Source organism: Convolutriloba macropyga, chromosome 2 (genome assembly GCF_964194025.1).
Source record: "Convolutriloba macropyga chromosome 2, txConMacr16.3, whole genome shotgun sequence".
Classification (NCBI taxonomy): domain Eukaryota; kingdom Metazoa; phylum Xenacoelomorpha; order Acoela; family Convolutidae; genus Convolutriloba; species Convolutriloba macropyga.
The window spans coordinates 35044411-35058593 of NC_134469.1; the positions used below are offsets into that span (position 1 = coordinate 35044411).

General features: G+C 38.8%; 1 protein-coding gene across 2 annotated transcripts in view; it reads left to right on the forward strand.

Moving 5' to 3' along the window:
- Positions 1–5023, forward strand: part of LOC142358624 (DNA-directed RNA polymerases I and III subunit RPAC2-like) — a 72708-nt gene extending 67685 nt beyond the window's left edge. Inside the window, exons 3-4 of one of the 2 annotated variants that reach the window (XM_075410078.1) lie at positions 634–670; positions 4753–5023. In XM_075410078.1, coding sequence (XP_075266193.1) covers positions 634–670; positions 4753–4893 — 178 coding nt within the window. In that variant the 3' untranslated portion in view covers positions 4894–5023. The remainder of the gene's footprint in view (positions 1–633; positions 671–4752) is intronic. The other variant, XM_075410077.1, reaches the window with a different exon arrangement.
- The last annotated feature ends 9160 nt before the right edge of the window (positions 5024–14183 follow it).

Sequence of the window (14183 nt, forward strand, 5' to 3'; positions counted from 1 at the left end):
GTTCATTCGCATGATTAATTTTTTGGTCACATTTGACTTACCTAACTCTCAAAAATGACTTCCTCACTTCGAAATTGACTTTTATTTATTTTAATTCAAAGAGAGAAGGTCAAATGGGTGTGTGTTACTCTAATTGAAGGTTATTTGAGAGCAGCTAATAAAGGCAGCAAAAACTTATACAGATTTTTAATCAAAATATAACATAGCCTTTAATGAAAAGACGAATTTTTTTGGTCTGTCTTTTACTGTTTTTTTTGAGACTGCAGATTACGAAGCTATTGCGGCTATTTTCTGGCAATCTGCCAGCTATGTTTTCTAATGCTCTCTGTCTTTTGTTTTACTTCCTCATCTGATGTTTGTATATATCATTTTATTGATAGATTTAAACAATAAGAAATGCTTTATGAAGACGTAATGCTGGGAGGGCCCCGGACTAGCCAATATTCACCCATTGTCGGGGAGGGGCATTTCTTAATTTACCTATTTTTTTAATCTAAAGACTGAGTTCTCTTCAAATTTATTAGAAATGCATCTAAGTTAGCAGTTGATTTCCGCACATAATATAATAGGATAAGAGTGTGGGAATCATAATAATGATAATAATAATTTTTCAGTCCGTTTTATATTGTTTAGAGGGTTACAATTGCCACATCTGCATATCACTGTCCAGGTAAATGTTTTCTTCGAAGTAATGTTTGAGGAAGATATTCTAGTAAATCCTTTGAATACACGCTTTATTGCGGATAGTTTCAAAACTTTCATATACGCTCAGAGTGCTGTTATACAGCAGTTTCGTTCTTCGAAAGAAATTTTCGTTTGTTTTATTTAATGGAGGTTTCGATGACTGAGTTTGCCTGGGATGTTTTGTCGAGTAGTTTCATTAATTGATTCATTTTCTGTTAAATTTTATACGTCAGAATTTCCGCTTTTAATGGATATCAACAATAACAGATGATGCATTTCAATCATATAGGCTTTAAAGTAGGATTTGTAATGCTATAAACTGATTACGATAGTCTAATTTCAAACCTAATATACATTTTGTTGCACGGTGTTGCGCCATTTAAAATTCTGACGGAGATTAGTAAATAAATATAAGTGGCGATTTTAGTCAAACCGATGTAAAGCGAGCAAAGAAATGACTAGTTGACAATTTATAAATTTTCAAACTGGTAGAATAAAATGACGATCGCATATCGGAAGCTTTTTCACGTGCTGCAATTTGACTTATCTCTTCGGTTTTTGTTTTCAAGAATGTTTCGAAAAGGCAGTACATGCGTTATAATGGTGCGTCATGAAAACGGTTGGCGGTCCCCTATTGGACGGTTAACAGTTCTGATTTTGATGTTAATTGTCTTGAAAATTTTTGATAATTTTCTTTATTTTTTGCTGTTTTCTCTTTCTGCTGCGTTAACAGGTCTCATGTACTTTGCAAGGATAACTAATTTATTCTGTTCAAACGTTTTATTGTCTAGTGAATGATTTTATTGTACCAACAATTTTTTTAATAAAATGGAATTTCTATGCGAGGCCGGTTTTTTCTGCAGTCATATTTTCACTGTTTGTTTAGGCACCGTAGAGAAGAAGAGCCGGCTTTTGTATTCCTTATTGGCTAGTTCTGTTTTTATAAAGCAATTACAAAATGTAGTGCAGGTTTGAAAAAGCTGTAAAAAAACCTGTTAGAAGGAAAACATGTTTTTTTTGCTTTTGGGTGTTCTTTACAAATCAAAAAATTGCATTCAATTAGGCGCTGTCTTTTTTACAACTCGAAGAGGAGTAATGGTGATCTATTTTTCAAATTGTTTACTTCAATTTTTTGAGGATGTTTTAGAAGTGGATTGCAGCACGTGAAATTGTTTAGGTTAATCTGCTGGCTGAAAAAAAGGCAAGCAGAGATAAAATTTCAGAGTGGTTCTTGTTCAAGCAACATTATAAGATAGAGAGAGAGAGAGCGATAAAAATAGGCCGCGAAAAAATTTTGAGCAAAGAGAGAATATTTTTTGATCACTTGCAGTTTTTTCGAAGCGGGTTATTTAGATTTAACTTCTGAATTTCTTTTCTGAGTTATCGGAACTAGAAATAGTACGTTTGGAATCGTTTTGAAATTTTGAAGCAAATATTAGACTTTAAAATGTAATTTAGCGCTGTTATTGCAATTTGCTCTCTTATAGGCTGTCTCGGAGTTTTTGTAAACTCCTTTTTTGTAATCTTTTTCGCTTTTCTGTTGACCTTATCGGTTTAAGTAGTTGGCGTTTGGTTTCGATATTTTTGTTTTCAGTTCTGTTTTGCCCATTTTTTCTCTAAATTTAAGCTTTTTGCAATTTCTTTTGTTCAATATTCAATCTAGAGCTATTATCTAGGTTCTAGGGTCTTTTGCTATTAACATTTGACTTTTCAAGTTTATACATAGTCATTTTTACTAAAAAATTATATATTTGTAATTTATATTGGTTTTTATTGTTTACATTTCTTATTTGTTGATTATGATTTCTGAATAGCATTGGAAGTTTCACTGATCGAGCAATATTTTGTTTTAAATGTTTCCGAGAATAATTGTCCGGTAGTAGATTTTAAACTTTGTAACATCTTTTTCTCCTATGCTCGGTTTTCTGTGTATGTAACTTTTTTAAATCGGATGTTAGACATTTTTTAAATGATGACTATCTGTTTTGCAAGCAGTTTTGCCAATAATATTTCTTGAATCGCAGCTTGTGAAGAATTTTTATCAGATGTTTTTCCAGATATCAATTTTGGCTTTTCTCGTGATTTTTCATCTAACTGATATTTCAAAATGATTACTAAATTAATTAATACGCTCATTTAATGAGTGGTTTGCTGGGTCCATAGTGAATGTCTAAATTGAGTCGGTTCCGGAATCTTCCTGCTATGTCTTTATGTCACATTTTCTTGATTTTCGTGACTTAACACTTTTCCATGATTTGCTAGTTCAAATTGAAGAGATGATTTTGGTCACGCCGAAACAGGAAGTGGAGCGAAAAAGTGAGTGGTTTTGCGGCGTGAAAATGTATCTCTATTTTTGTAGCAGATTCAGAATACAGTGTTCGAACAAGAATTTGCTTTCTCAGTTGTAGTTTTTGTTGAGAATTTTTTAAAAATTGTATTTAGATTGTTTTTGTCTATTTTTGTCCTATGTGTTGATTTAGTGTCCTATGTGTTCTGTGCTGTCAAAGTATGACGTTGATGAAAATTTACTGATAGCGTATGCTTTATGATCACGCACAGTATCAATACTTATCTAAATTCCTCTTTTTTTCTGATTTGGACAACACTAATTGTGGGTAGAAAAGGATATTGAAAATTGTTTTCATATAGTTTTTTTGTATATTTTTTGCCTATCTAGTGTCCTATGCTTTCTGGGCTGTCAAGGTGCAATGTTGATGGAAAATTGCCGATATTTGGTTTGTTAGTTCATAGAATTTTTTGGATTGTCACTACTTCAGCGTTTGACTTCCGGCTTACCTCAACGTTTCAACTGAATATAATTAAGAATTCCTTCAGCAATTTTATGCAAATACGTTCAGAGTCAAAGATTGCTTAATGTTCAAAGACTTAGTGCCTTAAGTTATGCAAGTTTCTTAGAGTATAACTTCCAACTGCTTTTTGTATTAAGCTCTTCCTCACAATATATATCGAATCGAACGAAACTGCGGACTAAATTGGAACAGTTTTTGACACTTAAAATTTCTTTATTTTTTGCTAACTGTTTCAAAGCCGACGTCGGTCAGTGGCGTCAGCGGCAGCTGTTTTTCGGCAATCTGTTATGTCTAAAAGACGATATATGCTTTATAATTTTGGGTGGTTTGATCTCGTTACAGTTTACAATTTGAACTCTTAGTGAATTTCAGAACACCGAATATTAAAAACCGTTTTAGAGATAAAATATTTACAGTTAGTAAATGTTGTCCAAATCAAATAAAGACATTTCACCGCCAAGGAGAATAGACTGGCACTCTTTGTTTTTGGGGCTTATTTTTCATTAGTCTTTTGATGTCAATTGGAGGCTTTTTGGCTGTCTGCCATCGAAGTTCATGACTTCTCTTCGTTTCGTATTTTGGTTTGATTTTGTTAGAGAGCAAGTATTTTGAAAATTTTTCTCTAATATTTTACCTCAAAATTATTTTTAAAAATTCCGTGGAAGGGTGAGGTCTTTTAAAGCAGTCTTGTTTTATTGGTCTTCTGCAAACTGATAAAATTTTGCCAAAATGATAGGTGAGAGAATTAATAGGGAACAAATTGGAATGAAAACAGTAGGTGAGTGCAATTTTTGTTCATTCACTTGAATGATGTTCACGGGGATACATTTGACTTACCTCTTCCTTAAACTGGCATTTTTCTATACAAAATTTGAAAGGGATCACCTGAAAACACCGCAGTCTGTTAATTAATGGTCAAATTTTATTGGAGGCAAGTTTTAACGCCATTTAAGCCCAGACAAGTTTATGTGACGTTATCTTGAGGACTGTTGGTATTCGTTGAAGTTGTGTCGCTGTAATAACAACATAGCAAGCAGTTAAATGTGATCATTTCAAACAGTCTTAGTGTTGCGTTGCAGGTGCCCAAAATGTAACTATTGGAGATTTTTTTTTTGAAAAACTTGAATACAAGTGTAAAGCAATTGGCATATATTCGGGCCATGTTTACTCTGGAGTCGTCCACCTCTAGATATCAATTGTTTTATTGTTTTTGGTTCTTATTAAAAATGTTTTTTGAGCATGTAGTTGAATATTTCAGATATACGATTCCTCATCCGACACAACACCGTATTATCTTAAGAGTGCAGGCAAAGCAGGGTCACAGAGCCAGAGACCTCCTGTTGCGGGCATTGAAAGACTCAAAACTCATTTTCCAGAGCATGAAAGGCACCTTTGCTGATGCTCACAAACGACACGTAGAGATTGTTAACAGTTGATGATAAACATTTTTGACATGAATGATCAGGGATGAATACATTTGCTGAAATTTGTTTTAGATTTGCTGGTCAAATTTATTATTCGGTACATGGTTCTTCTTTCATACTAGTTGTATCTGTGAAATAGTAATAGTAGAATAGTGTAATAATAGAAGTAGAATAGTGTAATAGTAGAATCAGCAAATAAATTGATAGGTCTTAAACAAAATAGTGTGCTGCAGTTGATACATTGAAAAGAGTGAAAGTTGTTAAGCCGTCGATTTTGAAAATCACAGCTTGTGATCAGTCTTGTATTTTTTGATTGAGCAATGATAAGCGTGTTCAAAGTGCACTGACTGGGTTCAGGAGCAACCGAATGAGTAATGATTTGCACATTTCCAGTATCGTGCTAACTGCTGAAAATTATTGAAACCAATGCATAAATATTAGACAGCAGTTATTAACCAAACCGAAGTCATTAATTGCGCTCGAGCAGTTTTGTAGGGTCTAAGACATTTGAAAACGTAATGGTTGAAATAGAATTTTGTCATGTTAAACTGCCGTTTCTGGAGAAAACTTTTGAATGCGTATGTTTAAGTCTGCTGTGACTGTTTCGAAGTCCAATATGTTTAAAGAAATAGCTGGAATAATTTTGAACTCATTTTTTATTAATGCAAGACAATAGTTTGATCAAATTATACTCAATTTTATGATGTAGTTGCAATAGGAAAAATTTTGCAATAAATACCAGCTTTTTTATTGATCTGAAACAAAATCTGTCGCAATTATTTGGGTGCTGTTGGTAGCTTTGACTTTTCGTCCCCAAGATTGTTGGAGAACAGGTAAAACTCGAGGTAATCAAATTCATGAAGTTCAAGATCTTCAGGGCAAGAGGTTTGAACCCCATCCCAAACTTGACCTCAAGCCGATACCTCGCTGAGCTTAAGCTATCTACTAACACAAAACCACTCAGCTGTTGTCGGAGAGAAATTTGTCCGACGTTAGTCGGTTGTCTTATGGCTGCTGCGGTGCTGTAAAGTGAGCGGAGCTACCTTGCCGTACTGGGGATTTGTTTTTCATTGCCGTCTGACTCTTTTTTGGTTTAGCAATTTTCAAAGTCCCAATCTGTAAAACCAACTTTTAATCGCTATCGAATGAGAAGCAATTAACTGAAAACGTGTGTCTTTTTACGACTTGACAAGGTTGATGCCGCTTGGGGGGGGGGGGTCGTTTGGTGCTCGGTGGGGGATCGTCGACTTGCCTTCTTTCTAGTCTGTTCTTTGATGTTTCTCAAAAAACCTTAGTCCTCAAAATTACCTCAATTCCATTGTTGGCTTTTAGTTTACAACGATTATGACAATTTTGCGGTAAATGTTTAGCGCCAATGAAAGAAGATTATCGATGTCGATAACATTCTCGGGGCCTGCCTAACCTAACCTAGTTGGATTGGTTTTGGGAAAACATGTGCTAATCTCACAGCTGGGCGAGTTAAAAGACCTAGAGTGGTTTTTACTTCACAAGATCTAGCAGTTTGGTCGGGGCCGGTGAACGTCCTTGTCACGCGTCCTAATGGCCAAATTCCTCTCTCAGTACCAAGACTCCACTCTTCCAGTACCCAAACAACATCGTTGACTTCAAGTTTTGATTCTGGATTGGTCCACTTCCTTCGGGCGTTCAGAGTAGGCAAGTATTCTCGGACCAGCCTCTTCCATATTGCTTCCAGTCGTTGTCTGATCTGCATCCAACTTTTCGTCTTTGAAGAACGGTTCTCATTGAATACACAGGCTGGTACGTTAGGAAATGCTCGACCAATACGGAAAAGATTTGGGGTTAGTGGATCTTCGTCTTCGTTGTCGCTTCTAATGTGCGTCAAGGGGCAGTAACAAGAAATTCTACTTCAGCGACAATGGTTGTGAAGATGCCCCAAGTCAATTTGGCTGAGCCCAAATCCAAAAGAAGAGCTCGTTATCACTGATTAAGAGCCGTGGTTGTCCATATCAAGCAATGAATCTGCGAACTGATGTAACTTACCGAGTCTACCGCTCGAGTCACTAAGCAGTTGAAAAGACAATTATAGGCCTTCTCTTTGCTTCTCTCAATAACGGGGAAGGGCCCAATATAATTGAGTCCTACATTCGTGAAGGTTACGGGTGATTCGTTTTCTGGGAGTCGGGCATCAGGCAGATCAGCCATAGGTGGCTGAAGACCGTGTCCTTTAAAGCGTCTACAATCAAACGACTTCTGTGAAATGCTGCGTAAGGAGTCTCTTAGGCCAAAAACATAGTAACTTTGCTGATCAAAATTTTTGACATACTCTGGTCTAAAGTGCATGCAGATTTTATCGCACTGCTACGAGAATAGTCGGGCGATTAAATCCTTTGCGTTAAGAACAATTGGATGCTTTATGTTTTATCCCAATGTACTTCTCTTTGTTCTTGCACCAACTCCTAAGATATTATCCTTCAGAAAGGTTGAGAGCGGTAGAAGTTTGACTCTGGATGGCAGGTTCTGGTTTTTATTCAGAAGAGCGATTGAGTAACCAAAGCAATTCTGCTGTGATTCCTGGATAAGGTATCACTGGATGTGGTTCCTGGCGTTTTCGACCGTCGTTGATGTTGAGCGCTCTTTTGGATTTAATTCGCAAGATTTCAATGAACCGAAACACTTGGGCTGTTGTCTTTAACAACTTTGTCCATTTTGAGAAAATTTTTGCTGCAACCACTGGTTGAATTGTTTGTCGCGCCAATGGTGTTTGTCTTGTTCTTCGTGTTGAGAAAATTGTTAAAGTTTTCTTTTGTTTCGAACAAAATTGCTGTTGGGCTCAGCCAATGCTCTGTAATGTCAGCAGGAAGAATACCTCGAGAAACGTGATCGGCTGGATTGATTTTCCCAGTGATTTGTCTCCAGCTGCTGGTTTGCTATTGACTTTGAATTGCACTTACCCGGTTGCCTACGTAAACTTTGAGTTTTTCTGAGTTTTCGATCCAAGCCAGGAAAGCCATGTCACACCAAAAAGTGGTGTGCTTGAACTCTATGCTATGGTGTTTCTTGATGAAGTGAGCTAAACAGATTCCAAGGACGGCGGCTTGAAGCTCGAGTTATGGGATACTGAGCTGCTGGATTGGATCAACTTTGGCTATGCTCTTTAGGAAACAACAAGATACGCCGTGTTCAGAGATAATTCTGGCATAAGCAACGGCACTATAGGCTAGTTAAGACGCATCCGTAAAAACGTGTAGTTCATAAATTTTTCTGGTCGCTTTATCCAGTGTTAGACAGCGAGAGATTTCGATTGGTTTAGAGCACATATAATTGTCTATCCAAGGTTGATTTGATTTACGCTTCTCCTTTGGTAGGGGGTCATTCCATGGTAGAACCTCTTTCCATATCTCTTGTAGTATAATCTTCAGAGTGATGATTACAGGCGCTATGATCCCTAGTGGGTCAATAAGGCATGCCATTAGAGAGAGAAGTTTTTGAACAATGTACTTTGCTGCGTTGGTATCTAAATTTTATGATTTCTGATGGAAAATTGTGTCAGTTGATTTATTTCATTGATTCACAAGTACGCGGTGACAGTCTTCGCTGTTTTCATCACTATAGTTGACATTGTCTATTGCTTTTTGCTCATTGGAGTCGGCCCTCGTGAGGGTTTTCTTCAGTGACACTGCGGCTTCTTGTGCAATCTCCACCGTTTGAAAGGAATGTACGGAATCGTCCATTTAAAAGCTGTTTTTAACCAGATTTTGAATCCTTTGGTCCGGCGCAAAATCTGCTGCCGTTTTCTGGAGGACAAAAAAATGGCTGTTGATGATGAGCATCGAGGGCCAAAGACGAGACGGGTGTACTGGAATTGCTTCACGCCGTGATTGGTAGGCCAGAGAAATCTCATTGAAGGCTGGTCTTTCTCAATTATACCTACCTGCATAAACATCGCCTCAATATCTGCGCTGATTGCAACTGGATTTTCTCTGAGTTGAAGCAGGAGACCAACCAGATTGTTGATCAGGTCGGGGCCTGTCAAAGGGTTACTGTTCAGAGAGTTTACTTTGAAAACGGATGCAGCTTTTGAAACTCTCCGTACCTTTCCAGGCTTATAGGGGTTGGTGACTGGATGAAGTGGTAGGTACCATAAGCGTCTAGGAGCGATGCTGGAGAATATAACTGGTTTGTTATATCCCTTTTCAATATCTGTATGGAGTGTCTTCTGATACACCTCTTTCAGCAGCTGATCTTTGCTTAGTTTCTTTTCGAGGCTTTGAATTTGTGCCTTGGCTACAGGATAGTTGTTCTCCAAATTAACTTTTTCTTTCCAGAGGAGGCCTATTTCGTACCTCTCGCCTGTGTGCGCACTGTCTCATTCAGTATTTTAATCTGTTTGGTGTCATATTTTGATAAAGGGGTTTCATTTCATTTTGCGTTCCCGATGAATCTATCTTTCAGAAGCTGGTTATATAATCTGCTAGGGGATCTTCTTCATTTGTTGTGAGCGTCATTTCTCTGTCAAATGCTTCAAAACTAAGAGAAAGGAAATTGGTTCTTTGTTGTTCCTCATGGCCGAATTTGATTGGACCAGTTAAAGTCCAGCCTAATTGATTCCTAATTGCAAATGCCGTGTTTTTGGGTCCTTGTAAAAACTCTCGTTCGAAAATGTATTTTGTTGCGTCAATTCCCAGTAATACTTGGATGCGATTGTTTTCCAGCTGGGGAAACCTGATGTGTTGCAAATGAGGATGTTTGCTGCAATCAACGTTCAGTTCTAAATTGGGGGCATCATCAAAATGACAATTGTTAATTGAATAAACGTAATTCAAGCGAAACAGTGGTTTTCTACTGTTAAATGGCCCAATATCAAGTTGTACGAGTTTGGCTTCCATTGAGGAATCAACAAAGGCTGTCGAAACGTTCAGAGTTGATTCTGAGGCGCCATTCAATTGACTGGTTCAGCAGGTTGTCCTTGATAAAGTCATGGTCCAACTGCAGCTTTTGTCTTCTGATTTGTTTTCTGGCTCCCAGGAAGTTGATTCCGTTATCACTGAGTAAGAGCCGTGGTGGTCCACGACGAGCAATGAATCTGGAAACTGATGTTGTCAGATCTTCTATCACTTCCAAGTGTACCGCTTGAGTCAATAAGCAGTTGAAAAGACAGACATAGGCCTTCTATTTTTGCCTCTTTGAATAACGGCGAAGGGCCCAACATTATCGACTCCTACATTCGTAAATGTTACGGCTGATTCGTTTTCTGGAAATCGGGCATCAGGCAGATCTGCCTTAGGCGGCTGAAGACAGTGTCCTTTAAAGCGTCTACATTTTAAGCACTTGTGTGAAATGCTGCGTAAGGAGTCTCCTAGGCCAAAAACATAGTAACTTTTCCGTGCAATTTTTTTGACAAACTCCGTTCCAAAGTGCGTGTAGATTTCATGGAACTTCTCCAAGAATAGTTGGGCGATTGATTCCTTTGCGTTAAGAGCAATTGGCTGCTTTGTGTTATATCCCAATGTACTTCTGTTTGTTCTGCCACCAACTCTTAAGATATTATCCTTCAGAAAGGGTCAGAGCGGTAGAAGTTTGTCTCTGGACGGCAGGTTCTGGTTTTTATTCAGAAGAGCGATTGAGGGACCATAGCAATTCTGCTCTGAGACCTGGATAAGGTGGTTCCTGGAGTTTTTGACGTCGTTGATGTTGAGCGCTCTTTTGGATTTAGTTCGCAAGATTTCGATGAACCGAAACATTTGGGCTGTTGTCCTTAACAACTTTGTCAATTTTGAGAAATTTTTGGCTGCAACCACTGTTGAATTTTTTGTCGCACCAGTGGTGTTTGTATTCTCCGTGTTAGACAGCGAGGGATTTCGATTGGGTTAGAGCACATATAATTGTCTAACCAAGTTTGAATTGATTTACTCTTCTCATTAGGCAGGCGGTCATCCCATGCTAGACCCTCTTTCAATATCTGTTGTAGTATAATCTTAAGAGTGATGATTACAGGCGCTATGATCCCTAGCGGGTCAAAAAGGCATGCAATTAGAGAGAGTAGTTTTCGAACAGTGTAATTCTCTGTGTTGGTATCGGACTTTGATGGTTTCTGATGGAAAAATCTGTCAGTTGATTTATTCCATTGAACGACGATTAAGCGATGACAGTCCTCGCTGTTTTCATCACTGTCGCTGACATTGTATATTGCTTTTTGCTCATTGGAGACAAATTGTGTCATGTTAAAGCCGACCCTCATGAGGGCTTTCTTCAGAGACACTGCGGCTTCTTGTGCAATCTCACCATTTCGAAGGAATGTGCGAAGTCGTCCATGTAAAAGCTGTTTTTAACCAGATTTTGAATCCTTTGGTCCGGCGCAAAATCTGTTGCCGTTTTCTGGAGGACAAAAATGGCTGTTGATGTTGGGAATCGAGCGCCAAAGATGAGACGGGTGTACTGGAATTACTTCACGCTGTGATTGGTAGGCCAGAGAAATCTCATTGAAGGCTGGTCTTGCTCAATTATACCTACCTGCATAAACATCGCCTCAATATCTGCGCTGATTGCAACTGGATTTTCTCTGAATTGAAGCAGGAGACCAACCAGGTTGTTGATCAGGTCTAGGCCTGTCAAAAGGTTACTGTTCAGAGAGTTTCCTTTGAAAACGGATGCAGCATTTGAAACTCGCCGTACCTTTCCAGGCTTATAGGGGTTGGTGACTGGATGATGTGGTAGGTACCATACGCGTCTAGGAGCGATGATGGAGAAAATAACTGGTTTGACATATCCCTTCTCAATATCTGAATCGAGTGTCTTCTGAAACATCTCTTTCAGCAGCTAATCTTTGCTTAGTTTATTGTCGAGGCTTTGAATTTGTGCCTTAGTTACAGGATAGTTGTTCTCCAAATTAACTTTTTCTTTCCCGAAGAGGCCGATTTCGTACCTCTTGCCCGTGTGCGCACTGTATCATTCAGTATTTTAATCTGTCTGGTGTCATCTTTTGATAAAGGGGGTTTCATTTCATTTTGCGTTCCCGATGAATCTATCTTTCAGAAGCTGGTTATATAATCTGCTAGGGGATCTTCTTCATTTGTTGTGAGCGTCATTTCTCTGTCAACTGCTTCAAAACTAAGAGAAAGGAAATTGGTTCTTTGTTGTTCCTCATGGCCGAATTTGATTGGACCAGTTAAAGTCCAGCCTAATAGATTCCTAATTGCAAATGGCGTGTTTTTGGGTCCTTGTAAAAACTGAGTAAGAGCCGTGGTTGTCCACGTCGAGCAATGAATCTGGGAAGTGATGTTGTCAGATCTTCTGTCACTTCCAAGTGTACCGCTCGAGTCAATCAGCAGTTGAATAGACAGATATAGGCCTTCTATTTTTGCCTCTTTGAATAACGTCGAAGGGCCCAATATAATCAAGTCCTACATTCGTGAAGGTTACAGGTGATTCGTTTTCTGGAAATCGGGCATCAGGCAGATCTGCCATAGGTGGCTGAAGACATTGTCCTTTAAAGCGTCTACATTTAATGCACTTGTGTGAAATGCTGCGTAAGGAGTCTCTTAAGCCAAAAACTTAGTAACTTTTCTGTACGAATTTTTTGCCATACTCTGTTCCAAAGTGCATGCAGATTTCACGGCACTTCTCCAAGAATAGTTGGGCGGTTGATTCCTTTGTGTTAAGAAGAATTGGTTGCTTTGTGTTATACCCCAATGTACTTCTCTTTGTTCTGCCACTAACTCCTAAGATATTATCTTTCAGAAAGGGTCAGAGCGGTAGAAGTTTGTCTCTGGACGGCAGGTTCTGGTTTTTATTCAGTAGAGCGATTGAGGGACCATAGCAATTCTGCTGTGAGAACTGGATAAGGTGGTTCTTGGAGTTCGACGTCGTTGATGTTGAGCGCTCTTTTGGGTTTAGTTCGCAAGATATCGATGAACCGAAATACTTGGGCTGTTGTCCTTAACAACTTTGTCAATTCTGAGAAATTTTTGGCTGCAATCACTGTTGAATTGTTTGTCGCACCAGTCGTGTTTGTATTCTCCGTGTTAGACAGCGAGGGATTTCGATTGGGTTAGAGCACATATAATTGTCTAACCAAGTTTGATTTGATTTACGCTTCTCATTAGGCAGGCGGTCATCCCATGCTAGACCCTCTTTCCATATCTGTTGTAGTATAATCTTAAGAGTGATGATTACAGGCACTATGATCACTAACGGGTCAAAAAGGCTTGCAATTAGAGAGAGTACTTTTCGAATAGTGTATTTCGCTGCGTTGGTATCGAACTTTGATGGTTTCTGATGGACAAACTTGTCAGTTGATTTATTTCATTGAACCACAAGTACGCGTTGACAGTCCTCGTTGTTTTCATCAATATCGTTGACATTGTATATTGACTTTTGCTCATTGGAGACAAATTGTGTCAAGTTAAAGCCGACACTCAGGAGGGCTTTCTTCAGTGACACTGCGGCTTCTTGTGCAATCTCAACCTTTTCCAAATAATGTGCGAGATCGTCCATGTAAAAGCTGTTTTTAACCAGATTTTGAATCGTTTGGTTCGCTGCAAAATGTGCTGCCGTTTTCTGAAGCAATAAAATGGCTGTTGATGGAGAGCATTGAGCGCCAAAGATGAGACGGGTGTGCTGGAATTGCTTCACGCTGTGATTTGTAGGCCAGAGAAATCTCATTGAAGGCTGGTCTTTCTCACCAACCTGCATAAACACCGCCTCAATATTGGCGCTGATTGCAGCTGGATTTTCTCTGAAACGAAGCAAGAGACTAACCATATTGTTGATCGGGTCTGGGCCTGTCAAAAGGTTACTGTTCAGAGAGTTTCCTCTGAAAACGGATGCAGCTTTTGAAACTCTCCGTACCTTTCCAGGCTTATAGGGGTTGGATTCACTTTTCACTCCAAAGTCACTTTTCGTGTCCACAGGAGGCCGATCTCGCACCTCCGCACTGTATCCTTCAGTATTTTAAGTGCTCTGGTGTCATCTTTTGATAAAGGCGTTTCATTTTCCGTTCCCGATGAATCTATCTTCCAGAAGTGGTAGGTACCATAAGCGTCTAGGAGTGATGCTGGAGAATATAACTGGTTTGTTATATCCTTTTTCAATATCTGTATGGAGTGTCTTCTGATACACCTCTTTCAGCAGCTGATCTTTGCTTAGTTTCTTTTCGAGGCTTTGAATTTGTGCCTTGGCTACAGGATAGTTGTTCTCCAAATTAACTTTTTCTTTCCAGAGGAGGCCTATTTCGTACCTCTCACCTGTGTGCGCACTCTCTCATTCAGTATTTTAATCTGTTTGG